The sequence below is a fragment of the Pipra filicauda genome, unplaced genomic scaffold, assembly GCF_003945595.2.
Source record: "Pipra filicauda isolate LSUMZ 115617 unplaced genomic scaffold, ASM394559v2 scaffold132_size2486313_pilon, whole genome shotgun sequence".
In the NCBI taxonomy this organism is placed as follows: domain Eukaryota; kingdom Metazoa; phylum Chordata; class Aves; order Passeriformes; family Pipridae; genus Pipra; species Pipra filicauda.
Window position 1 is genome coordinate 1,845,426 of NW_024103796.1, and position 25,587 is coordinate 1,871,012.

The following is a 25,587-nucleotide window of genomic DNA, read 5'->3' on the forward strand; positions in this document are numbered from 1 at the left end:
AAACTGTAACAAAGCGTTCTGAAAAGGTATTTTACAGCTTTCAGCTACCAGATTTACAACTATTTTCTATATAACTCCTGCTATCAAGCCTGATCCAAATAATCTCAAAAGAAGAATTTGCGTGGAGCTTTGAATCTTTCCCCACATTTAACATACCTCTGCATTTATTATTTGTTAACCAACAGTGCACCAAATTGCAAACCTCAAATATGAAACTTCAATTATGGAACAATTTGACCAGAATCAAAAAGATTTACCTACATAAACCCTGCCTGCTAGTGAAAGAAAAATCAAAACAGAACCATTGAGTTTGTGGGGGGGGGTTTAAATGTGTTTTGCTCTTTGCAGCACTCAGCACTAAACTTTTCCTGGATAGTATCTGCTTGAAGTTTTTCCTACTAAATGCCTCCACAGAATCGCAGAATATGCTGAGTTGGAAGGGACCCATAAGGCTCATTGAGTCCAAATCTTAACCCTGCACAGGATCATCCCCAAGAGTCACACCATGTGCCTGAGATAATCATCCAAATGCTTCTTGAACTCTGTCAGGCTTGGTGCTGTTACCACTTCCCTGGGGAGCCTGTTCCAGTGCCCAACCACCTCCTATGCTAATATAAATAGCTTTTGCTCTGGTATTATATTCCTCCTTAATACCATAGAAAGGAGTGGTATTATTTTGGTATTTCAGTTCCTGGAGAGTTACTGGCTTCAGCTCTGGAAGAAAACAAAATGTAACACAGGTGCAATCCCTTTTTAAAACAGGATCTAAGTAGAAAAAAATTCACAATTTATCAGGCAGATTAAACACCATAATTATGGTGATATGTTTTTACATTTCTATAGACTTTATCAGAGGCACTGGCTGCTTCAAAGCCCTGTAGATAACCTGATTAATAAACACAGTTAATCCCTCCCCTGGTTTGGTAACCCTGGCACCAGGACAGACTGATTTTGCTAGAAGCTTTTTTTTTTCCTGAAATTTAGCTATCTAGACGGACTTTGTTTATACGTGGATTCAAACTGTGCTGATACTTGTTATCCCCCTGGACCTTTAATCTCTACTAATAACACATTTCAGTATCATACTCATCCTGACGGTTAGTTATTTGATACACCTTGTGAGAAGTGCCACCTCTCACAGAAGCTGCTGACTCTTCCACGTTCTTTCCCTTCAGTCCCTTCTCAGACATGAAATTCCCTCCTTAGCAAGCAGAGTAGCTCCTCATCTGTTTTCCTGGCAGCTGTATTTCACCTAGTTTGTAGTGTGCCCTCTGTCTAAGGCAGCACATAAGGACCAGCAATGGTCAGCACCTGATACCCTTCATGGCCTTGGGCAGCACCAACTCTGCCTCACTGTCCCCTTCAGAGATATTCATCCCACTGTAGAAATCACTCCATTTCAGCACTACTGTGGCAAATCACTTTGTTGTAAAGCGAGCTCAGACCATGATGACTGAAGTGGAATGCTGTTTCCAAGCATTTTCAGTCATGCTAATGGCTTAGCAAAATACTGAGACCTGCTGAATTTAACACTAATAAAGAAGTGGTTTTCAGGAGCTAGGCTGAGATACCAAAGCAGCTTGTCGTATTCACTTCCTTTGTATATAAAGAACTAACAAGCTCAGAACTTTCAACTAATTTCTGGTTATTCTATTTGGAATTTGTTTGGTTTAGATACTAAAAGTTTCTTTTATTTCTATAGTTTTATCTAAATAAAATTCCTCGTTTTGATAAAGTTTCTTATGACTGAGAATTAACAATACCATTTTTAGAATCCCTTAAGCCATTGTTTCCTCTAGCAGTAAATATGACACTTAGATTCATTTTAATGACAGTGAAGTCAGCAGAAATTTTATTTTACTTTATTTTAAATGACCCTTAGACGTGTTACCCCTGTCTAAAGATCTCTCTTCCCATTTCCATCATGTGTTTTGGCTTAAGGAGAGCAAAGCCCTGACACCACTCGACTTACTTTCCGCTAGAGCCTAAGCTTATAGACGAAGGAAAAATCCATAGGATTGTTATCAGGAATACAAGAAGCTCTTGAATAGAACATGTAAGTAAATAAAGTTTTTTACAATCTTTAACAAGATAATTTACCTGCAGGAACATTTTGCTAAGACATGGGAGCTGGCTAAGGTACAGGAATTCATGCAACTACAGAACCCTGTCCTTTGTATTGTATGTAGATTCTGTTTCCTCAAGGTGATGAGACTTAGTAAGAGCCTCAGATTATAAAGCTCCATCATTTCTAGTGAAGAGTAAGTTTTGCATTGTTTTAAGATATTAAAAAACCCTCTGCCTCCATATTCTAGTGAACAATTTTTCCTTCTTGCTAATAATTATATATTGTTTATCTAGAATGGGGTTACATAAAATATAATAAGGACAATACAGACGAGATCAGATTAAAATAAAATTACTTCTAATGTAAATTACTGGGTGCAGCTGCTTGGATACGTTTCCACTCTACCCATTCATCTTGTATTTGAACCATTTTCTGTCTTTGGTGATAACACTACCAGCAGGAAAGTACCCATACAACTAAAATGCTGCCATAGTTCACACTTCTGCTAGGTTTAGTGCTAAATGAAATACTGTCACCAATTCTATTTTCATCATTCATCTTGCAATTACGTTTGGTTTGGTTGTTTGGGGTTATTTTAAGCATCACCTTTTAGGATTGTGGGATTCTCAGTTTTCCTTTAATTAAAATAAAGATGTTTTCAGCAACTAACATTCCAGGTACAAGCTGGAAAATCTGAAACCTCAAGACTCAAAAACTAAAAACTAAACCAACACATGGGGGTGAGAAAAAAGGCTTAGGATTAAAGTCCTTATCATGATTTTTGGTTGACTCATGGGCATTGAATGTGTGAAACTGGCTTCACTGAACACTCTGTACTAGGATTCAAGATGATATATATCAGTTGGAAGTAATTTTTGGAATCTGAAGAGCCAGCAATTTAAAAGCTAGTGCTGCAAACAAGCCACAACATACAGAAAGAAAGAAAGAAAAAAAAAGAAAAAAGGCACTGAAACTTTTTTAAAATATTTGAACAACATGATCATGACTAAAAATTCACAAAGTCTACATGCAAGATCTTTGCACCGCTGTAATCCAATCATGTGCTATCCTTGGATTTTTTGTACCAGAACAAGTCCTTCCTCTGTGCTGCATTAGAAAGAAGCCAAGCTTTCAGCAAGCTATAGTGCAGTTTAGTTTTACTAGTGCAATGCATCAACCCTAGGACTGGCATCCTAATGAGGACAAGAACCGCGCTTTCATGCAAAGAGGACTAGTTCCCCCTCCAGTCTGTTTAAAATACTGTTCACTGCTTCGAGCACACCATAGCTACACACCCTGCTTTTCTTCACAGGAATTAATACAAATGACATGAAGTCAGTATGCTTAGTGTTTGGTGACTTGATTCCACATGACAGTAACTAATCTTGATTATTTACAAGAATCACCACCTTTCACTTTACTAGCGCTCCTCGTCCTCAGCCTACCATTTGCCCTTGTGCTTTGGAGAACTGCTATCAAGAAACCCAGCAAGCTTCCCTGCATTTGCCTCATGTCGCTCCTCAGAGCTTGGCTCTGCCGTGGGGTACACTTGGCCTATGTGTGCTTACAGTAGGCTGCCAGCAATAAGCCATAAATTATTTCTTATATTTGCAATATAGCAGTCTCATTGCACTTATCCTCTCAGTCTGCTTGCTCCAGCATTGGTATTCATGATTTTAAATCCTCAGGCCAGGGGCTAGCCAGGGAGGAATTATTATGTGTTTATCATTGAGACTCCAAGCATATCACCTTGACTGAAAATGCACGGTAGTGGAAGGTTAACATAGCAGCAGATTAGAGTGTTTCTAACTGTGACAGAAGTTATTCCATATAGCAGCTCTCTCACTGCAAGGTAGAGCTAGACAAGAACTGTGAGAAAACAGATTCTTCAGAATGAAAAGTGTTCTCAGGCATATGGTTCTTTCACAGGCTCTGCTCACAGGAAAAGCTCCTCAGCCTAGGGTGGCAGATCCTAGCAAGGCTGACGAGAAAAATTGTGTGATTATAACACATACCTGGAATACAAGTCTTCTGGGATGGGAACCAAAGGGTGGTCACCATGTAATGTGAAAAATTTCCAACTACATTTTGGCAGGACATGGGGAAAATGTTACATAACAAAATCCTTTGTTTCGTTTTTCAGGAGAAAACTCCCCCCATTTCTACACTAAAGCTTGCATTAAAAATGGGGACAGAAAATTTAATCCATGGAGGAGGAGAAAAGCTGCCTTTTCCACAGAGAGAACATATCAAGTATCTGGCATACCAAGGAACCATCCACTCTGTCTCAGGTTCTTGGTATCTTGTTTTGCTGAATGGCTCTTCTACTCATTTCTGCCAGCATGTTACTGAAAAATTGAGAGGATAATATTGGGAATTTAGATGCCACAAATAAGCTGGTCAGTGCCCCAAAGTTTATGAGAACGGTACAACAGAGCAGTAAAATCACAAAGAAAACAAGAAGATTATTTTATGTTATTTCTACTTCAGCCTGGGCAGAGCTCGATTATAGCAAGTCTTGACAATCCTCCTTGTTCAAGCACAGGTCCTTGCTTTAATTAACAAATAAGCTAGGGAAAGAGCTAAACCTATGAATTTGTTGACTGAGGATGAATCCAGGTCCTTGTCTCTCTTTACTGCTCTCCTGCTATTCTCATCCTGAGTATTTCTTCTATTAAATACTTCACATTTAATCTGAGGAATGGGTACTGAGGGTCTTAGTCCCCTCCTCCCATCTGGAAGACTGCTGTAACAGAAAAAGCAAGGTCCTATGCTAATACTTAACTACAGGAATTCAGCAGGCAGCCTCTAAGCCACTAATCTGAACATAATCCAGCTATACCACAAAGGCAAAGCAGGAGTATTCATCCTCACTGATACATGTGCATTTATCTGAGTATTAGCTAGGAAAATTATATAGGTTCATAAGAGCCCTGTTTCCTCAATAATAGCAAATCGATACATACAAAAATTGGGAGATTGTTGTGCAATTTGATTTACTTTATTGAGTAATAGTCTGATAGCTACAATGGTGAATTAGAAGTAAAAAAAAAAGGAAAGAAGAAACCCAACCACCTCAAAACAAACAAACAAACAAAACAAACAAACAAAACCCAAATCCTATTTCCCCATATTTTGGGAAACAAGCTGAAGAAAACATTCTACACTGTAGAAAGACAGCTGTAACTGCTGATATCCATGTTTTGACATTGGAACTGAGCAACTGCAAGTCTGCAGCCTACAGTCTTAAAGCCTCAACCAAAAAAGGCTTAATAGTAATAACATGGATATATCACCACTGTGAAGATGTTAACATGTTAAGGATTCTGGGATACCAATCTGGTATAATCAGCAACATACTGGGTTCCTGTGAAAGATGTGGCATTTCTTCTTAAGGTCAGCCTTTAGAGAACTTTGAAAAACAATGTTTTAAACTGATTACTTACAGTACTCCTTTGCTTGCAGAAAAGCAAGAGAATAGTTCAATAAAACTGAATACATGATCATTTTCTGACTGGATTTGATTAGTTGCATAACTTCAGCAAGATTATCACAGTGTGATCTAGTTAAGCTTTTAGGATTATATGAACACCAGCACCAAATTAATCTTGGAATCAGACAAGTGAGATACTTGTGAACTCTCATACGTCTCTGACCACTTCTGCAGTCTCTCCCAGTCCCACTGCTTCAGTAAGCATTTGATAGTTAGTGCAGCATTTTATGCCATTGACAAAGCAACACAATCTGGACAGATTCCTGACTTCTCTCTCCTTGCAAGAATAGCATGCCACCTTGTTGAACCCTCAAGGATGCAAGTTGGGATTATCCTACATAAAGTCTCCCTTTGTGGCATCTGAAATAAAAACCTTTTCCCCAGAACTGCCACTGTTTTGATAGTGAATTCCATGTGGAGTTGTACAAGTAGTTACTCAGTTCTTTGGCTGATTTTAAGAATTGCATTCAAAAGTTACTCTATGTTAGAGGCATTTAGAAAATATATTTATACCTGGTATTGATACTCTTTCAAGTACTCTTTTAGTCTTGTTGGTAATGGCAGCTCCCAGATCTGATTTGTACTCTTGTTTATAGCTATTCTGCAGCGGTGTTGCAGAGATGGAGCGGACGTATAGAGGGGTTTGTTCAAGTAAAGATGAACTGTTCCATTTGAAGGTGTTTCAGTTCTGTCTTTGCACATAAGAACATAGTACTCAATCAAATGCACAACGCTGTTGAACTGTTTAAGTCTAGATCTGACACAAGTGATAGAATCCAGTCTAAACTTGCCATCTTGATATTCTATACGTAGATTGGTCGGTCCCGCTGATGTTTTTACTGAAATAGTCAGTAGATACTCTGAATGTGAACTATCCCTAACCAAAAAGGTTCCTTCGGGGGCATCCTGTAATCTCTCTTTGGCTTCAGCAACAGTCATGTTGCCCCAGTACCATCCTGTTAAAAAGTGAGAAAAAAAAGGGATTTGTTTATTCCTGTTTGTTTAAAAAGCTGCTCTTTAGCTGATATACTTGTAGTCACCCATTTCCTTTGTTGTTTGAAAGCTAAAGTCCTGCAGGCACAATAAAATTTTTATTTGCTATTTAAATCCATTTGCTTTACAATGCGTCTCGTTCTGACAGAGTCGTTCAGGTCACTCTTTATTTTCATATCTATGCATACACAGGCACAAACTTTCCCGCAGCGTCCTGCGAGGCAGACACGGGAGCCGCGGATCCGGCGGGCCGCCCCCGAGGCAGCAGGGACGCGTCCCGCGGCTCCCCACTGCGCTCCCGCCGGGGCCGGCGCGGCGTCCGCACGGCACAGGCTAGCAGCCCGCAGAGAGCCCAGCAACTCCGGGCAGGCTGCTGTTAAAATGAGCTTTGTGTAGCGATCGGAAACAGAGAGGGGTAAGAAAACTCCGGCGGGGCGGCTGCGGTCCTGGCGCGGCGGCGATGGACACAAAAAGCCCTTCCAGCCGCCCGCCGCCAAGCCCCGCGTCTTGCGGGGCCGGGTGAGCCGCCGCCACGCCGGCGAGCGGAGCGCAGGTACGCGGGGCCGAGGGGATGCGGCACGGCGGCCGCCCCGGCCGGCGGCAGAGCCCGGCCCTCTCTCGGCCGCCGATCCTGGGCTGCCGCCGGGGCGCGGCGCTGCCGGCGCTTTCGCTTCGGCCGTCGCCGCAGCCCGCGGAAGGTCGGAGCCGCCGCCGCCCCTCTGCGCCGTGGGAGCGCGACCCCGCAGCACCGGGCGGCGATGGGCAAGCGTCGCCCCGCCGCCCGCTTCCCCTCTCGGCCCGGCGAGGCTCCCCGCCTCCCCCGAGACCGCGGCGCGGCGGACGGCGGGGAGCCGGGAGCCTTGGCGAGCGCCGCCGCCCCGGGCGCTTTCCCCTTCCCGGCCGCCCGGGCTTACCTGCCCGCCGCAGCTCCTCCATAGCCGCGGCCAGCTGCGCCGCCTCACGGGACTCCTCGGCAACGGGCGCCGCCGCCTCGCGGTGCCCCCAGCGCTCCTGGGAGCTCTCCGCGCTCTCCAGGGACTCGGCGGAGCGCAGGGTCATGGGCGGCGGCGGCGGGCGCGGCCCCGCTCGCACGCAGGTCGGGGGCTGCCGGCGGGGGAGGGCTCCGCTTCGCCGCCGCCGCCGCGGGGTTCAGCGCCGTGCCGGGTACATGGTCCCGGTCCCCAGCCCGGGCGCCGCCTGCGAGCGGAGAGACAGCGTGGTTAGCGGCGAGCCCCGCGAGAGGCGCTCCCTCTCGCAACCCGTGTGTTTCTGGCGATCCCGCTTCGGAACTTCCCAGCATCCAGAGGAGGAACCCGAGGCGAGAGATCACCTCGCGGCGGAGCGGGGGAGGGACATCTCCTCCCCCCACCACACAGCCTGTCCTCGGCTCCCCTCCGCCGGGCACGCGGCAGAGGCGGCGGCCCGCGAAGGTGGTCTCGCTTTATTGCAAGGGCAAACCTGCTGATGCGCCGCCTCCGCCGGGGCAGGCGAACCTGGCCGGCAGCACCGAGGCGGGGGCGTTTGGGGAGGGAGGAGGTCGTAGGGGAGAGCCGAGCACGTAAAGGTATGAGTGAGGAGGGGTAACCAACGGAGTGGGGCAGTACCAGCCCCGGCCCTGCCCGGCTTGCACGCTGCGGTGCGTAGGAACGGTACGGTAGTGCTTTTCAGTAAGATCGTACGCCAACTCGTACCTCCAGGAACGGGAGCCCGGCCTGGGCCGTGCTCCCGGGGTGGGAGAGCTTCTCTCGGGCAGCTGCGTGCCCGAGAAACTGCGGAGTGGGTGCGCGGGCAACGCCAGCTCCGGGGGCTCGCTGGCCGCTGGGAACGGGAAGGGGCAGCATCGTGGAGGGTGCGATATAATTAGTGGGGGCAGGAAATGTGCTTTTCCCGCTCTATTAAATGTGATATTAGGAAAAAAAAAATCTTTCCGCTCGGCTGAAGCGAACGGGAGGGACAAAAAGAGCCTCTCCTCTACTAGGAGCACCGTCACGTCAGGAGCAATACAAAGCCGGGCAGCACCAGTGAGGGGGAGCCTAGCCGGCTTAGCTGGGGTGGAGGGAGACCCATAAAGACCTGGACCCGTCGCTGGTGCTTGCGAACTGGGCAGAGTCTCTGCCTCCGGGTGCGCAGCAGCCGCCAGGTGAGGCATTATGCCGAGGTGGTTCCTCCCGTAACAAGTTCCATGGCGGAGCTCAGAAACTTTTCCAAATTGAACTATAGTGGCAACTGATAGGCTGCTCTGCCGGGTTTCTATCTTAACACATGCACTAGCAGCAACCCCCTGGCAAAGCCCATCCCCTTCTTCCGCTGCGCTTAGAAGCTCCCGCTGCCGGCTCGGGGACGGGGCGCAGGTGCGCCTGTCACCGGAGCGGCTGCGAGCGCGGGGCCGCCGATCACAGGTGGGAGCAGCCCTGCCGGCGGTGTCCGGGCGCGACCTCTTGTGAAAGGGAAGCTCCGAGAGAGCCTGGCCGCGAAGCGCCGCCGCTCGCGGGAGTTCGATGGGGACGGAAGGCTTGCGAGGCGGTGGGGGATGGCTGCAGAGGGGCATCCCCCGGCCGGGGCGAGGAGCGCCGGAGCAGCCTGCCGTCGGCTGCGGGGGAGCCCCATCCCGCCAGTCGGCAGCGCCGTCCTGGTAGCGGGGAGGCGGGCTGCCCGCTCTCGAAGCGCGGCAGCTCATCGAGCGGAGGGGGGCGAGCGGACTCACCCGGGTTCGGCGGGACGGGGCTGGGGCTGCCGCTGCCACCGCCTGGAGATGGGTGGTCAGGTTGTTCTGGCTCCCGGCGGCGTTGCGGGGCCGCAGGGACAGAGCACTCGCCGCCGGGGAGAAGCGTTGAGGCTGTGCTGGGGTGAACAGAGGCTGCCGGAGAAGGATGGTGCTTCTGGGGAAACAACACCCTCCGCTCCCCCCCTCTTCCCGGCGCGGGCGGTCTGCTCGCCTTTGATTGCGAGGCGAGGGCATCCTGCCCCCGCCGCTCCCCCCTCCCGGGATGGTTACATACAAAGGCTGCTTTCCAGGAACTTTCCAGGAACCGCATCATGTGACAGAACCCGCTCCGGCGCCTCCGCCGCGATCGCGGCCAGCCAGGGCCGACGCACCGAGCCGCCGCCCCTGTCACGCCGGGGCAGCGGTCGCCGAATGCTGCCCCGCGGCCCCCCCGCCTCCTCCTCCGCCCGCGGGGCCGCGGGCGACGCGCAGGTCAGTGCCTGGGGCCGCGGGGGGACCGGGCCGGCGGGGCCGGGCACGGCGGGACCCCCTGAGGTAACCGGGCGGGAGCTGAGCGCGGCCCCCCCGGCCGGGACGGCGGGGCGAGGGGTGCCCGGCCTGCCCGGCGCCGGCAGCCGTGGGCACCTGAGCGCGGCGGCGGGGCCCGCCCTCAGGGCCGGGAGCGCGTCAGGGGCTGATGCCAGGAGCTCCGTGCCAGGGACTTGCGGCGGCCGAAGCTCCTGGGACACCCCACCCTGGTCTCCACCCCCCTTCACCCTCCGGCGCTAAATACCTCGTTGCTACAAACAGCCATTGCTCGCCGATGCGCGCGCCGATCTTCTCCCCCCACACACCCCCGCCCCGATTCTTTTTTTTTGTTTAATTATTATTATTATTATTTTTAATAACCGCGAAGCTGTTTTTCGGCGTAAAGATGATTGATTTCGCCGCGGGTGCTGCTCAGTAACCAGCCACCTTCTGTCGCTGCCCGGGCGGCCCCGAGCCAACTTTAGAAAGACACACACACACACATGCACACACACACACGCAGAAAAAAAATGGAAAAAAAAAAAAAAAGAGGGGAAACAAAGGAAAAGTAGCCGTAATAGTTTCACCCCTGCCCTTATCTGCAGGTCAGGGCTCCCTGCAAATTGCCCGGCGGTGTTTGGGAGCGCGAATTGACGGGAGAAGGATTAAGGGGTGTCTTTTTGAAGCCCTCGGGGGAAAAAAAAAAAAAGTACAAAATAATCTCCTTAAAAATCAGGCCGGGAGGGGGGAGGGAGTCTTTGTTATCAAAGTGGTAAATGAATATGTATTAGGCTGGACTGTCTGGCTGAGGGAGCCGGCACCTCCTCTGCACGGAGAAAACTCCCATAGGGACACGCTGCCTTGGGTCGTAATCCCCAGTAACGCCTGTAATTCGACGTTTCTTTAAAATAATAACAATTAAAAAAAAAGAAACAGTTCCTGAAGGACTTTGTAACAGCTATTGCTTATAATTCTTAAGCATCAGGGAATAAGAGAGTTAATAGTTATCTTAAAAATTAAGTGCTATATTTAGTAATTAAGCAGATTCATCTGAGAAAAAAAAATCTACTTTGTTAAGTGAAATATTGGTCAGTATAGTTTCACCTTTTTGTCATGCCTCGGTGCTTTTGAATTTAATTTATTCAGTTTATGAAAAAGGTGGTTTTAATCACTGGCAGCAGCACAGATTTAAAATGAGGTCTGAGGAACAAACACGGTCTTTCTTAAGCATTCTCAGAAATGGTTTAAAACAATTTAGGTCCTGAAGGTCATTCTTGTTCCTGTTTTTGTCCGTGCAATTCAGATAGCCTCAGATCCAGCCTCCAGTGACTCTTGCAGAAATCCCCACTAACTTTTTGTTGGATAGATGTGAAGAGGGGAGAGAATACATTTGTACTCCTTGAAATTTAGTTGACAGTTCAGCTACCGATAATGTGAGATCTTGCATAAAACTTATATTAATTTTTCCAGAATGGCACTGGCTTTGCTATTTTCACAAGAACAATAAAAAAATAATACAGATCTAGTTTTATTACTAGAATAATTCCATATATGCAGGCACAGAGCTTTTGCTCAAAAATATGTTATTTTGATATCATAGTGTTCAAATTAGGGCTATTTATTTAAAGTGCACTAATGCATCTTGGAGAAATGGAATGCATCTTGCCTAGGTGCAAAGCTGCTTTTTTACAGCTTTGCTGTAGTTCTCTTTCCCTATGTTATGTTATTAATGGAATTTGTATGTGGATAGTATCTCAAGACTTCCTTTGCTTCTGCTGTTTATTCATCACTTGAAGTCATAATAATTTGTTTCTAAAACCACAGCTGGCTGCTATAAAGGCAGAGAGAGGAAGACCATGATTTATGTGGTGAATGAGAAACAAGAATAGAAGAATGTAATAAATATTTGTTACTTAAAACTTAGGATATTGTTATGAAAAAGGTAGCATAAAAATTAAATAGGCAGTATATCAGCAGGATCTTTCCTAAACAGAGTTCTGTTAATTTTTTTTTTCTAGAGAATTTACTGTCTTTTAAAAACAGCACTAAATATCTTATAAATTTACAAGGGTAATGAAATTCAAACTTAAAAACTGCAAATCAATCTTTAAATGACAATATTGGCACCTCATAAGAGTACTCTGGTTCACAGTTACCTTTATTCTCTGGCTTGAGACTTCCATAAGTGCTATGGGCTCCTTGAAGTATGTTTGAATTTCACTGTTTCTCTCAACAATGTTAGTTGCTGTTTTTCTCTTCTATCTATGTGAGTCTTCCATACAGTCACAGAGAAGGAAAAAAAATAGCTTTAAGGGTAAGAAAAAGTGACTAAATTAAATTACTTTTGGGACTCTGGGCCATATGTAGTGCATGAAACTACTTAAAGCTACTTCTGAGCTTCTTTGGCATTGGAACGTTTAATACAGGCTTGGTCTGCCTTAAATGTTTTACTGTGTAAAAGTTCTAATGGAGTAGGAGAAAGATGTGAAATGGAGAAAAAAAAGAGCAGATTCTGAAAACCTAGCTTCCCTTCATGTAAACAAAATAAGTTTTTTTTACTTTGCCATATAACAAACAGTAATTCTTCTAAACAGTCACAAATACGATAACTATATACAAATGGGGATTTAAAATTTTTAAGTACAATTCAAACCCAATGCTTTATTTATTTTTAATCTGTGTGTTTTGGGGTAGCAATTCTAGGACAAACATTGCCTGTACATATACAGTTATGAATGCTTCTGAGTCAATTTTAGAGGCATATCACCTTACTGGGGATGAAAGGCACAAAGTTAAGCAACCTCTATTTTTTTTCCCCAGATCCTTTCTACTGTTCCTGAACATTTTGATTCTCAATGTATATCATCCAGATTGTAGATATATTTAATCGAGTTTTACATTAGTAGTGAAAACATGAACCTTAAGAATTCTTGAAAATCACCGGAAGAATATATTGTTCCTGACTTGATTTCAAACATGTGTGCCCAAGACAGGGAGGGATGAGTGAATTTATTTTTTTATTTTTCCTTTAGGCAAAAATCCCTTTCATGATCAAGGAAGGAGGCAAAAAGATTTTTACAGTCCTGTAAAGTGCCTGTTGCTAGAAATTATTTTCACTTTGTTCCTGAGAAGTATGCCAAGTTTACTGGAGAGCTAGCATGCTGATTTATTTATATAATATGATATAAGCAGAGGAGGGGGTAATGTGTTTTTGACCCAGCTGATTTTGCTGAATTTGCTCTGATATGCTGAAAAGACTTACTGATTTATTAAGCTAGATTTATCTAGCTACCTGGAGGAATACAAGGGGCCTTTCCTTGCTGTCTGCATCTTTACTTCCCAAAGTTGCAGCACAGAATATCCATTATCTGTGACATACCATTTGGTCAGGAAAAAATCCCCTTTAGTTTAAAGGCCAGCTATGGCATATGACACACCTCTTCTTATTGACCATACTTTGACAACTGTTTACCTGAACTGATCTAAATAATGGTGTACAACTGCCACTGTTCCTCCCTCTCTGGATTACAGTCTGGTTCTCGAGCAGAGAAATATGAATATTGAGCCTTTAGTTCAAGCAAATTGGAATGGGTTAACTATAGCTCTACAGCACAAACAAGGTCTGCAATGTGAACTTAGAGAATTTCTCACTTAGCAGTCAGGAGGAAGGTTTGCCTATTTCACAAAGAGTTCCTAAAACATAATAAATAAAGCATAGAGAAAGCAAGTGTTTTCCTAAATGGGATCACCCTGCTCTTTCCAGCTTTCTGAGGAATAGAATGTTTTGATGAAATAAATTATGATTTATACCAGATAATTTTACTACTTACCAGCTGCCACCTTATTTACTGTCATTTTTATCTCTTCAGATGTGAATGCTTTGTCTTTCTTGAGAATATGCATTTGGTAAAGGAGAATAACAAAAAATTCAGTGAATAATTTCTATGAATCAGGGGTGCTCTAAAAGAAAATCAGCACTTTTAATTTAAAAGCAAACCATCAAGAGAGGGCACTATGAGAGTAGTACTTTGAAATAACATCCAGATTCTTTTCTTTCAGAGACCATTGAGATAACAAAGGATCATTTCCTTTGGTTCAGTGGATAGGTAAATAACCATCGACAAGCATGGAACTGACCAGAAAAAGGTGGCATTTAAGTCCAGCTCTCACCTCATCATGTGCTGTCTACTGTTTAAAACTAAAGGCCTCAACTGCAGTGAGTAAGAGGTTATCTAGACACACTTAGAATCTTCAATGAAAATAATTAAATGTAGTGCTTTCTTAGTTTCTCTGCTATTTACAATTTTAAGTAAAACCAAAATAACTGAAAGTAATTTGGATGGACTCGTAAAGGAAAAGTAGAACGTACAAAAAAAAAGATAATTTGCACAGCATTTTTCACTTTATACTGTGTTAGGCTTCTTTATAAACAGCAGAATTCTGGTCTATTACTTTGTTATTTTGTGAATTATCCAATTTCACTCTGACTAACACTAGCTAAATATTGCTGACAGTTACTGAAGGATAAGCTGTAAGTAGAAAAAAAGTAGAAAAAAGACTGCTGGAAAGGACCATTTTGGTACACTCATTTCAAACAACTACTAGGAGAATATATGCTATGGATTTTAATATTCAGATTATAGTATAAGATGCTGTGACTGTAATATTTATTTACCTTGTTCTTTTGGCTGAGAAAGAGCATATAGGTGTATATATACACATACACCTATACATACGCATGTTCAGAAACACGCTCTTTGAAGTTCTGGATTTTTAAAGAAACATACACTCTTTGTTTTAGAAAAATCCTAGAGATAGCACAGCTGAAAGCACTGTGAAATCTTGCATTCTTGTTCTAGATGCTGCCAGAAAAAACAAGCCTTTTAAGATTGAGGAGGCTTGAGCTGTTTTCTTGCCAGTTGCAAGTCCTACTTCCCAAAGTAAAAGAAAGCAAGTAATGTCTGTGAAAAAAGTTTTCCTGACAGACGGCATGAAGGCAGCTCTGCTGTGCTCGGCCAGTCCTTAAGCAATTAAAGTTCCTTTGTTGGCAAAGAGTCAGTTCTGAAACTAATAGGGAAAACCAAAACAGGTGATGAAGTGGCTATCTCTAAAGGGGAGATATTTGAGTACAAAGGAAAATGAAGATGAAGAAGAAATTGGGTTATATGTCTGTGAATAAATGGCCTCCCATCAGAAAAAGATTATTTTAAAATCACTGTTCTAATTCTTATATTAAAGATGGTTTAATTCATGCAGAACTATTTGGCCTTGTGGATGAATTCCCGCAATTAAGTGTTTATGATTGAAAGTGCTGCCATGGAGAGCAGACACATGAATATCATTTCAGGAGTGCTGTGGATCATTAAATGAGTTGTAGAACCTTTTCCTGGGCATGAGCCACTTTTAAATTTCAGGTTAAGGCTATAATAGACTTCAGCATAAGGCCTGCTGTGTTGCTGTATTAGAAGTTTGAATAACAGGCTAATCAACATTTACTAATATGTTTATATGATTTTAAACTTCTTATAGTTAATTGAAAATATGTGCCCATGGTATGTGAATATGCTTTTGGGCTCAAATACATTTTTCAAATTAGTGCATTAAGTGCTAATGTCAGGTAATGAACTTAACCTGCCTCTGACGTGTTGGCTTCTTTCGGCTCAAGATAGGCATGGCTGCTTTCCCTGCTTCAGTACAGAGAGAGGCTGGATGTGGAATGTCTTACAAACCTGGACAGATGACGAGAAAACAGTGCTAGCTGCCAACTAACTACCTTCTCTATATTTGTCAGGATTCATGCTTGATTTTTGTTAGGATGGCTCGAGGCATTGTTCTATAACTGATTAGCATGTTGGGAGGACATAAACTGAAGCACAGGCCAGATAGACAGATTGGCATTTTTTAGGCTCAACAGAGGAAGTAGACATAGGTCTACTCTTTCTGGTTAAGTAAAGAGCATTGGTCCACAGCTTGCCTTCTCTTGGTACGGCCTGTCATTCCCAGAATTGCTTGCTGCTCCTGTAAGCAGTTTTGCCAGGTATGGAAATTAAAGCTCAAACAGTAGTAGATAAAATTGGATAGACTGCTTGAGGCAGTTACTATCTCCCCCTGTACTGTGTCTGAAACCATCCTTCCTGTGGCTCTGGCAGACCACTGCTTCCAGCAGGGAAGAAACATTAACTCCTGCATCTCCTCCTAAACAACTTCAGCTTTCAGTCTGGTGTGTTAAGATCAACTCCAGTTTCAGCATGGCTCAAAATTACCATCGTTCAGGAGCAGCTTCGAGAGCTGTTTGGTTGTGAGGTGGCAAGATGTCACGGGGTGGGGTGAACGAACTAACTCCTTCAGCCATCTGATTTTAATCCCTTACCATATGTGACTTGAAGTCCTTAGATGCCCTCTACTGCCATATACCAGAATTAACAGATGGCTCGGTGTAACCAAACTCAGATTTGCTGAAGTTTGTTATTATCTCTGTCTTTATAAATTAACAGAGGAGGGGAAATAATATCCATAATTATTACAAAATATTCAAAGCCTTTTATAAAGTGTGAGCTTGGGCTAGACATGTTTTCTGACTTTCAGTGCCATTGCCCTGTATTTCAAAATTTTAACATTGTGTTTAGTAGTCTCTTCAGAGCTCACTTCTCTGATAAATTATCCCTCTGCGAATAAATTTGATCCAGAAAGATGCCTGAGGCACAGTAGACTTTTTCCCCAGCATTTCATGCCACATAATGCTAGATGGAAGGAAGCTGCAAAATCTGCTGCTGTAGATCAGTCTTTATTCTGGGAAGGAACTAAAGGATGCATTTAGACATTGGATGTATTGTTTGCGTAGGACAGAGCAGCAGGCAAGAGTGTATCTGAAATGGAACGAGAATGAAATTTCTGTTCCACCTTTCCCTGTGTTATGACAGGTTTTGTGTGCTGGCAGGCACAAAGCAATCCTAAGTCAAACAGAACTAATCTTGGAGGGAATCACTCAACAGGCACTTAAGAATCAACGTTTCTGTGGTGCTTGAGCTTTAACTGTGCTGAGTATGTCAACTCCTTTTCCTCCTATAAGGAAAAAAATCCCAGCAAAAAAATCCCACTTTTAATTCTCCGGCCCACGTTCTTCTTGCTGATTTGACTGAGTGGGTTTGGTCCAAATGAAATTAGAAGCCGTGTTTTGTGTACGTTTTTTAACATGCCTAACCTTTTCTGAGGACAGTCTGTTACTTCTTTCTACTCTAAGTGGTTGTTGGTGATGTTACAAATAGAAGCAGGCGTGGCAGGAGGGAGCGTGAGCTTTCCAGTGGAACACATGACAGCAGGGACCTGCTCCAGGTAACTGAAGGGGGCCATGTAGAGAGGACACGCAGGAGGGCCTCTGCCAGGCTCATAAAAAGTTGGTTCATTGAAAGGGGGAAATTTCACACTCTGCTTCCTTTTCTCTCCAGCGCAGCCCTCTACTTTCAGGCACACTGGTCTAGAATATGCTGCTTACATTTTTCAGAAGCTTTTGTAATTTTTCCAGAACATAATCTCAAACTAAGTCCATAGCAAAATCTTGTTGTGAATGGGGGCTTTGTTCTGTGAGACTGTTTCTGAAAACAGCCTGGTTCTCTGTTAGCCACTGCATAAAAGGCTGAAACGTGAATTTGTTCATATGCTTTTGTTTCAGTGTATTCATTCTTTCAACTCCTCCCCCCACTTTCTCCAAGAAATACATGGAGCTCTTCACATCCTCCTGGCAGGTGGGCTATATAATGTTGTGGTGGCAAACCTGTAAAGCTTTACCAATTTATGCCACCTGACAGTATGGTCCATTGCATGTATTTTTATTAGATCCCTATTTTTCCATTTTCTTTAATGGCATTTCAGTCTTTCAGTCGCTTTTTTTCTTCCCCTGTGCATCAGGGACTGAAATCACGTGTCCACAGAATGTAAATAACAGCTGTTTCCACTCAATTTGCATTTATATACTTAGCACTTAAAAATAGATTATTTCTGGAAGCTGTGACAATCTAGTCAAAATTCCCACTTAGAGGTACTAGTGAGATGTTAATGAGATCCCTTTGGACTAGCTGATTGAAGAGGTGAAGCAACAACAATGAAATTCCCTAAATGACTGATCAGTTAGGGTTCTAAATTATCCTTCAACAATCGACTGAAGCTTATCTTTTAATCTCCTTGGGCATTTTCAAGATCAGTTCCTTGGGCTGCTCTAAGGCAACAAAAGTATGCCAGGTAAGGAGATTAATTGTTTAAAAAAAATCTGTGCTGAACTGGTAGTGTATTTCTAGCAAAATTAATTTATTGTAAAATACAGCTGAAAATGAAAAAAAACCCAAACCAAACAAAAACCAAAACAACACCTGTCAAACTGTTTAAAGTGAACAGCTTATTTGCTAGTGTCACAGATTTTTGAATAAACAAACCTCTTATGTCCTGAAAATAACTGAAAAACAGCTCTTTGGGTTTTATACCACGATTTTCTTTTGTTGACATTTCATTAGCTCAGAAAAGGAAACAGCATTTTTATTTAGTAATGCCTAAATGAAGATTTTAAGAATTATGTCCAATTACTGTAGGGTTTTTTCTCCAGAAAACTTTGAAAGCTTTCCACCTCATTATTTTGCCAAATGTCTCAACTTGAACCACATCTTTAGATTTCTTTGATCCTCTGAAGGCTGAAAATTACAGAACATTGACATTTACTGACCTTTGGTATGGTTCATTTACTCCAACATGGACTGTGTAAGAAGATGCTTGCTCTTAAATCCAGATTTTTTTTGAAGTTACAGAAATGCGCTTTCTTCTCTGTATATTTTTTTTATTCAGAAGAAAAATCCTTTTAATTTTACAGGAGTCTCAACAGGGGCCTCTGTGAACTGGACTGGAGAATCTTCACGACTCAGGTTGTTTAGAGAACAGTAATTATGTGTGTGAGTTGCTGGTTTTGTGTGTCTGTATAAGCCTGTGCTAGACTCATTCACACCTGGTACTCTGAACAAAGGCAGTCTAAGCTCAGGTAATCTGCAAAAATGCTGTGGGTTCACACTACCTGATTTCAGAGGGCATACTTGTATTTCTAAATAATAATAAAAAAAAAGTCCCTGATGTTAAGAAAGACTTATATTGGGAATATAAGGGGCACATATATGGCTTATATTCACATTAGCTGGGGCTAGTTCCCTCTTGAGCAGACTCCCACATTCACATCAAGCAGTCCTCCTTGGACTCCTTCTGGTGCCCCTATAGATCCAACATGCCATTCTGGGATTTTTTGTGTTATCTTTTTAGATAATTTGAAGTATCTGAAATTACGTGAAACTGTATTACAGGTTGTGAGAAGGGTGCTTTCCTAGCATGAAAGTGAGGGGGTGTGTTATATGTTTTGGCATGTGGTCATGTTTGAGGGTGCACAGCTCGAGCAGTTTAGAAGAGCAGGCAGCGCGAAGTCAAACAAGATGTGATATCAGGAGCAGTGCTTGGTGCAGACTCTCCCTGCAGCAGTGGGCAGCCATTGCTTGAAAAAGGGCTTGGTGGAACATGGGAGGTAATGAAGAGTTGTGGGGACTAGCAGCTGGGGCTTGAGCTTGCTCCCCAGCCTGCTGCAGTAAGGATGAGCTCAGAGGGATGGATCCCAAGCATCTGCCTGCTGCTGGAGCCACTGTGGCATGGTAAAGCACAGACAGGCGTTTTGACTGCAGGATAAAGGCATCACTGTATTTCCTGTGTCATTTCCACAAAGTCATGACTTAAAATCTTGGTCATATTGAAACAAAACACTGACCAAGTTCCAGCAATTCAAGCTTTTGTCCTTGCACTGGACAAGGACTGGCTAAGCACTGTGTAGGTACTAACCACTCTTCTCTTCACAGGCCATTGTGTGCCTTACCAGTGGCCTCTTTGGGCTCACTTCAAATCTTTCTTCAACAAATATGGCCACATAAAGTCCATGAATTGTAACCCATGCAGCCAAGATACAGCATGTTTATTTTAGTAGATTTGATACAAATATATGCTCTAGAAAGGGAGTTTCTCTGCAATTTTTCTTACCTCTGCTTATGGTAAACTCCCCATGAATTTTGCTTGCACTGGTCTTCTACTCTGGATAGGAAATCCTATTTCTTAAAATTCTAAATTTTGTGGAACTCACTGCCAACCTCAGTTTCCCCATCACCAATGCCAGGATTTTAACTGTATGAAAAATAGCATGCGGGAGAGGGAGTTCTATAAACATCTATTCTTGGAAAATAACAAGTGAACCCATACTGAAACCAGTCAGGATTAAAAATTAGAAAATAAATTTAAAAAGAAGGATATGAAGCCTTATGCTACTTATACCAACCAAATGTTAATTAACTAGGGGTCAAGGAAAATTTTTTCCTCAATTATTCAATTGAAATCATCAGTGTGTCTTAACTAAAGCAGATGGTGAGGATCACTACTGCAGCACAGTTCTGATGCAGCGTAACTCCTGCTGATGTTAACTTCAGAAAAATGCTACTTGGCTTATTATTTGTTTAAACAAATAAAACATATTTGAATGAGAAACTTGCAGTGTTTAAGAAACTTTAGCAGTGTTTAGAAAACTTAGTGCTAATGACTAGCAGTGTTTAAGAAACACTGATCTTTGCTTGAAACTGTTAAGCTCTGTTTTGTTACCATTAGTGAGTAGGAAATACATGTTTGTACAGTATCCTGCTTTAATAGTTTAATCTTTTACTTAGGTTAAACTTTATTCTACCTGGTAATAGCTTAATGCAGTAGCCTAATTCAACAATCACTTTTCACTGTTCATTGAATTTTTTTGTGGTACTTACCTGATTAGAATTTTATTAGTTCTAGCAGAAAAGATGCTAAAAAACAGCTCTTCCAGAATTTCTCTTTTTTTAATATCTCATATTTTGCTGGTTAGGGACATTCTTTTGCTGAGGAATTGTAAACTTCAGTAGTTGTCAAAACTGGCCTTATATAAAAAGGTAAATCACCTCTGACCTGAGACTGTTTATCATCTTGACAAGCAGTAAAGCTGAATATTAGAACAATTGTTTTCTGTATGTATTACTTATTTTTCATAAAGACCAGTTGGCAAAGTTTCCAGTTCTACTGGCCATTCCAACCTCTTGAGGTGCCTCCAGGTGATGAAAAACTTTGTGATATATTGATTATCACTTCTCACCTACATCATTTACTAAAGTGGCACACCAGGCCATAAACTTTTACTTCTCCAGAAGCCATGCAATGGAAAATTGCTGGCCAAACATGCTGTTTAGTTCACACAGCTTCCACATTGCTCCCACTGTCTGATCTGCAGTGTCCCAGCCGCTGTCATTACATACAGTGGAACTAACAATCTTTGTCAACTGTATCTAAATTTTCAGATAATTCTGGGCAAATTGCTCAGTAAACCATAATTTATTGTGTAATTTTTCTAGAAGTACCTCGAAGTAACAGTTACAATCATGAGCTCATTTTAGAAGAGGTGCTACTAAGATACATATCTTATTTCTCCCGTGACTACACACTGAGCGAAACAAACAAAATAGCTTAATTATTATCTTTTAGCATTGGAGGGTTGATTAAATATGAAGGGAGATTAAAAACCTACACACAATTTATTCAAAGTGACAAATTAAATGTATGTGAATTACTCTATATAGAAAAGCAAGATTTCCTATATACGGGCTACACACTGTTGAAGGCTAGCAGACACAGCAAAAATAGTTCTATCCAAATTTTAAGAGAAGTATTTTCCTTTTACATAGATACTCTCCTAAATTAAAAAAAAAAAGTAGTAAGACTGCTTTCATTTACCCCAATACAGACATCTGAATCTCATCTTCATCCTCCCTTCACAGAGAAGGAAAATGTACCTCCAGAGAACAACTGTGTGACATAGTCTATACAATAAAATGTTAAAATAAGATCAACTGCCTTATGTAGGTATTTTTTCCACGTCAATTGACTATAAGGGGAGCCTACAAAGATTAACTCAGGCTTTGATGTCTAATTAGTAGCTGTCTCAATCCTGGAGACAAATCCAACTTTTATGTATTGTGGGTACACGATTTGTTTCTTTATTCTGGTTACTAGTGGGTTTGCTTTAAGTCACTTTTACTATACTGTAGCATTAAAATAAAATATACATCCTCTATTACAGATGAGGAATGCAGTCTACATCTATTTTGTCTTTTATAACTTTGTATTGGTTTGGAGGATGGAATGAGCACTTGAGAAATTACAGCAGAGCAGCTGCTAAAATTCATAAAGACTGGAGTAACTGAGAAATGCAGTGCTGGCTTTAAACAGCAGTCAGTACTGTGACTTATAATGGACCTGCCACAACGATTTACTCTGGTACAACAGAACTTGGACATGACAGATGAAGTTCAGACCCAATACAACAGCAACGGACAAGAAGAGAACTTTCCTACAGGACTGAATAGCTGGAAGGGTGGGGAGGGAGAGATGGGTGGATGTGTAACTGCTGCCTTCATTGTAGTCGTGAGGAACTGAAATATAAAGACATGACACTTGTCACATGCTCCTCTGTCGACTAATTTTTTCCCAAACTGGGAGGGTGGAGCTTTTTTGGTTTAAACATGAACATACATCTCTGAGACACCTTACAAAAGTTAAAAGCAAACAGGCAAGCCCCACATAAGAACCTTTGACCCTTTAAATCCAACCACTTTCGGACCTGCTTGGGAGCTCCTTTTTCTGAAGTACTTACAAACTGAAGCAAAGAACTGCAGCTTACTCCCGTCTCTTGGTTAAATTTGACCACACAGCCAAGTCCTCGAGGATCTCTGACAGATCCAGTCTCGTTCCTGGACAAGGCTGCCTCCTGGTGGTGGTACCCAGAATCTGCAAAACATCAGCAGTGGCACACAGAAAAGGCCCGTCTTAAAAGCATCTTCCGTTTTTAATTCAGGGCTAACTACTAGGGGCAGTGAAAAGAATTCTTTTCATGAAGGCATCAGGATAAATCGAACTGCGATTTAAATGGTTGGAATTCCTCTTCTAGAGCACTGGAACAGGCTGCCCAGGAAGGTCATGGAGTCTCCCTCTCTGGAGGGACCATCAAAACCCATCTGGATGCATTTCTGTGTCACCTGCTCTAGGTGACCCTGCCTGGTGGGGGGGGTTGGACTGGATGGTCTCCAGAGGTCCCTTCCAACCCTAACAATTCTGTGATACCCTGAATTACGGACAAGATTTTTGATAATTGACTGAAACAGAGTTTTCTAAAGGCATGCAGGCAAGCAAGGCCTGAGGAGACTTGTAGTGAGACATTTAAAAACCAAAAATCAATCAGTAAGATGCACCCAACTGTATACTATCCACAGCAATGAACTAACATGGTCTGGAACACTTAACAGCTACTAGATACACAGTCTAAAAGGGTAAGTGCCCCAAATTGCATATAAAGTGCCAGAGTAGACTTAACATTGTGAATTTTATGCAATTTAAGTTTTCAATTCCAAGGAACAAGAGCAACAGAAAACAGAAGTCCCAAACTAACTTTCAAATGGATTTCCTTTTGCATAGAAGAGGGACAAGAATCAAGTGGGTGGATAAATTTTGAATTCCAAGTTTTCAAGTGAAGAGAAACATAACTTTATGTACTTGTTTGATACCTAGAAAATCAAGAAGAGAGCTTCAAATTCCTTTGAGAGTAGTATTTTAATTATGTCATGCTTCAGATGACCCCAGAAAAAGATTTAGTAGAAGCAAACAGAGAAATATTGAAAGAGGCAGTGCAATGCAGGGATAAAACATCAATGTTATGAATTAATAACAAAATGTCAGAGGACATATGTAGTGAACAGGTGTTTTAGACTCAGTTTCCAGTAACTGGTCAGAAGAGAAGGTACTTTAAAGATAGGAATCAAGTACATAATAGATTTTTAGCCCTCAAAATGCCTGAAAAGCATCCAAAAATGTTTGGGAAACATTGAGAAATCCAGCATTTCTACACTGATAAACATAAACAGGGTTAGGCATGAACAGATAAATGCCATAACAGAAGGTCTCTATAAAACAAAATGTCTTAGCAGTATTAGGCAGCAATAAGCAAAAGTATTGGAGAAAAGGGGGGGAGGAAATAACTGAAAGTTTAAGTTAGTCCAAGAATATTTTTTCTTACACTGGAGTGACAAATTAGGTCTCAGCTTTCTAAAAATAAAGGGGACTCAATGCAGTTAAGCTGTGGAACATAATAAAACACTACAAGAGATGTCATCTCAGTTATGTGCCAGTGTCAGTACCAGGCACCATGAACTGATGAAAATACTAAAATTTGTTGTACTAGAAATTACTACAAACTATTTTAAAAGTTATATTCTAGGCAGAAAAAACCCCACAATTATGTTCATGTGATCGTACTTGCAGAGTTAAGCAGACATCCTTTGCATAGGCAGCACAGACATTCCTCCAAACAGCATGTTTGTTATGTGAGTAACACATCATTAATAAGGAGCCAAAATCACTTGGCTGATGTCGGCTTAAGCACGGACTCATATCTTACAAGCACAACAGAGCAATGAAAAACCATTATCAGCTACCCGGCATTCAGATTTAAAAATGCACTTAGACTAGCTTTACATAAAATTTTCCAGAGGTATTTAAAGGCAGTCTTTTTACACACATCCAACATCACTTTTTTCACAATTTAAGGACATTCAAAGAAAAAAAGGTGATTTAGTGATAACTTTAGAAACTAACAATGACCAAGATAAGAGGCTCCATACAGTACTCAACTTCTAGCAAAATCTGTAGATAATACATGCTGACAAAATGGCACTAAACTAACAGAGGAAACAAAAACCTTCTTAGGTTATCCAGCTTGCTTTGGAAAGGAAATGCAATAAAAATGTATCCTGTATGAGAAGTAACTATTTTCTGGTTATTTACAAGGATCTGCTAAGAAGGTTTTATGAAGTCACTGGGATCTCTGCAGAGGCACAATGTTCCAAGCCAGCCCTTTTTATCAGAAGGCCGATGCCTAAAACTGTAGATTGGAACACAGAATTGCCTTTTCCTGAGGGAAAAAATGCTGCATGACATAGAATATTACAAGAGCAGGAACACTTAAGCACTACAAAATGCTAAAGCAATGAGGTAGAATCAGACCAAATTTCTTTAATTTAAAGCATTTTATATAATAAAGGGTCAACCCTTCCTATTAAGTAAGCTACAAAGAGCTGGGAGTCTTCAGTGATTACCTTGCAGATGCAAAGAACTTCATATATAAATTGGAATAGCTGTAGCATCCTCACTGAGCAGTAGCTGGGAATTAAACAAACAAAAAAACTGCCCATGAATCACAAATGCACACAGAAGTTCTCAGGTATTTGGGAACGCTGGGTGATTTTGAAGGACAAGTTACTATGTCTTGTCACACTCTACAACTCCCTGAAAGGAGATTGTAGCCAGGTGGGCGTCGGTCTCTTCTCCCAGGCAACCAGCACAAGGAAAAGAGGGCATGGGCTTAAGCTGTGCCAGGGGAGGTTTAGGTTGGATATCAGGAAGAAATTTTTTACAGAGAGAGTAATCAGACATTGGAATGGGCTGCCCAGGGAGGTGGTGGATTCACCATCCCTGGAGGTTTTTAAGATGAGACTGGATCTGGCACTTAGTGCCATGGTCTAGTAACCATGGCAGTGTTGGATCAAGGGTTGGACTTGATGATCTCAGGTCTTTTCCAACCCAGTTGATTCTATGACAATTCTATGATTCTATGGATGCTAAAAATTAAAACCAAGTTGGCCAGTTTTCAGTACACAACAATAGCCTTAGATA

The 25,587-nt window shown here is 42.6% G+C and overlaps 2 protein-coding genes and 1 long non-coding RNA gene across 18 annotated transcripts; 1 reads left to right on the forward strand and 2 right to left on the reverse strand.

The window, feature by feature from the left end:
• Positions 1-540: 540 nt before the first annotated feature.
• Positions 541-9,425, reverse strand: SOCS2 (suppressor of cytokine signaling 2). Of its 4 annotated transcripts, none has more exons than XM_039378233.1 (3): positions 9,259-9,425; positions 7,469-7,751; positions 541-6,517 (listed from the first exon to the last, which is right to left on the reverse strand). In XM_039378233.1, the coding sequence occupies exons 2-3, from the start codon at positions 7,611-7,613 to the stop codon at positions 6,069-6,071; spliced, it is 594 nt and encodes a 197-aa protein (XP_039234167.1). In that variant the 5' UTR covers positions 7,614-7,751; positions 9,259-9,425; the 3' UTR covers positions 541-6,068. The 4 variants fall into 4 exon arrangements, with proteins under 4 accessions (XP_039234167.1, XP_039234168.1, XP_039234169.1 ...); XM_039378234.1 differs by lacking the exon at positions 9,259-9,425 and adding an exon at positions 8,246-8,364; XM_039378235.1 differs by lacking the exon at positions 9,259-9,425 and having other exon boundaries at positions 541-4,416; positions 6,075-6,517; positions 7,469-7,944.
• Positions 8,847-22,321, forward strand: LOC113993771 (collagen alpha-2(I) chain-like). 13 transcript variants are annotated; one of them, XR_005562370.1, is made up of 3 exons: positions 8,847-9,750; positions 13,846-14,006; positions 18,641-22,321. XR_005562370.1 is itself a non-coding variant. In XM_039378231.1 (3 exons), exons 1-2 carry the CDS (start codon positions 9,085-9,087, stop codon positions 18,662-18,664), a joined length of 690 nt encoding a protein of 229 aa, XP_039234165.1. In that variant the 5' UTR covers positions 8,847-9,084; the 3' UTR covers positions 18,665-18,692; positions 21,608-22,321. The 13 variants fall into 13 exon arrangements, 3 of the variants coding, with proteins under 3 accessions (XP_039234165.1, XP_039234166.1, XP_039234164.1); XR_005562368.1 differs by having other exon boundaries at positions 13,846-14,002; positions 17,456-22,321; XR_005562369.1 differs by having other exon boundaries at positions 13,846-14,002.
• LOC120322579 lies at positions 21,180-25,351 on the reverse strand. The gene is made up of 2 exons (XR_005562376.1): positions 22,517-25,351; positions 21,180-22,295 (listed from the first exon to the last, which is right to left on the reverse strand). It is a non-coding gene; the product is annotated as an uncharacterized LOC120322579 (long non-coding RNA).
• Between the last annotated feature and the right edge of the window lie 236 nt (positions 25,352-25,587).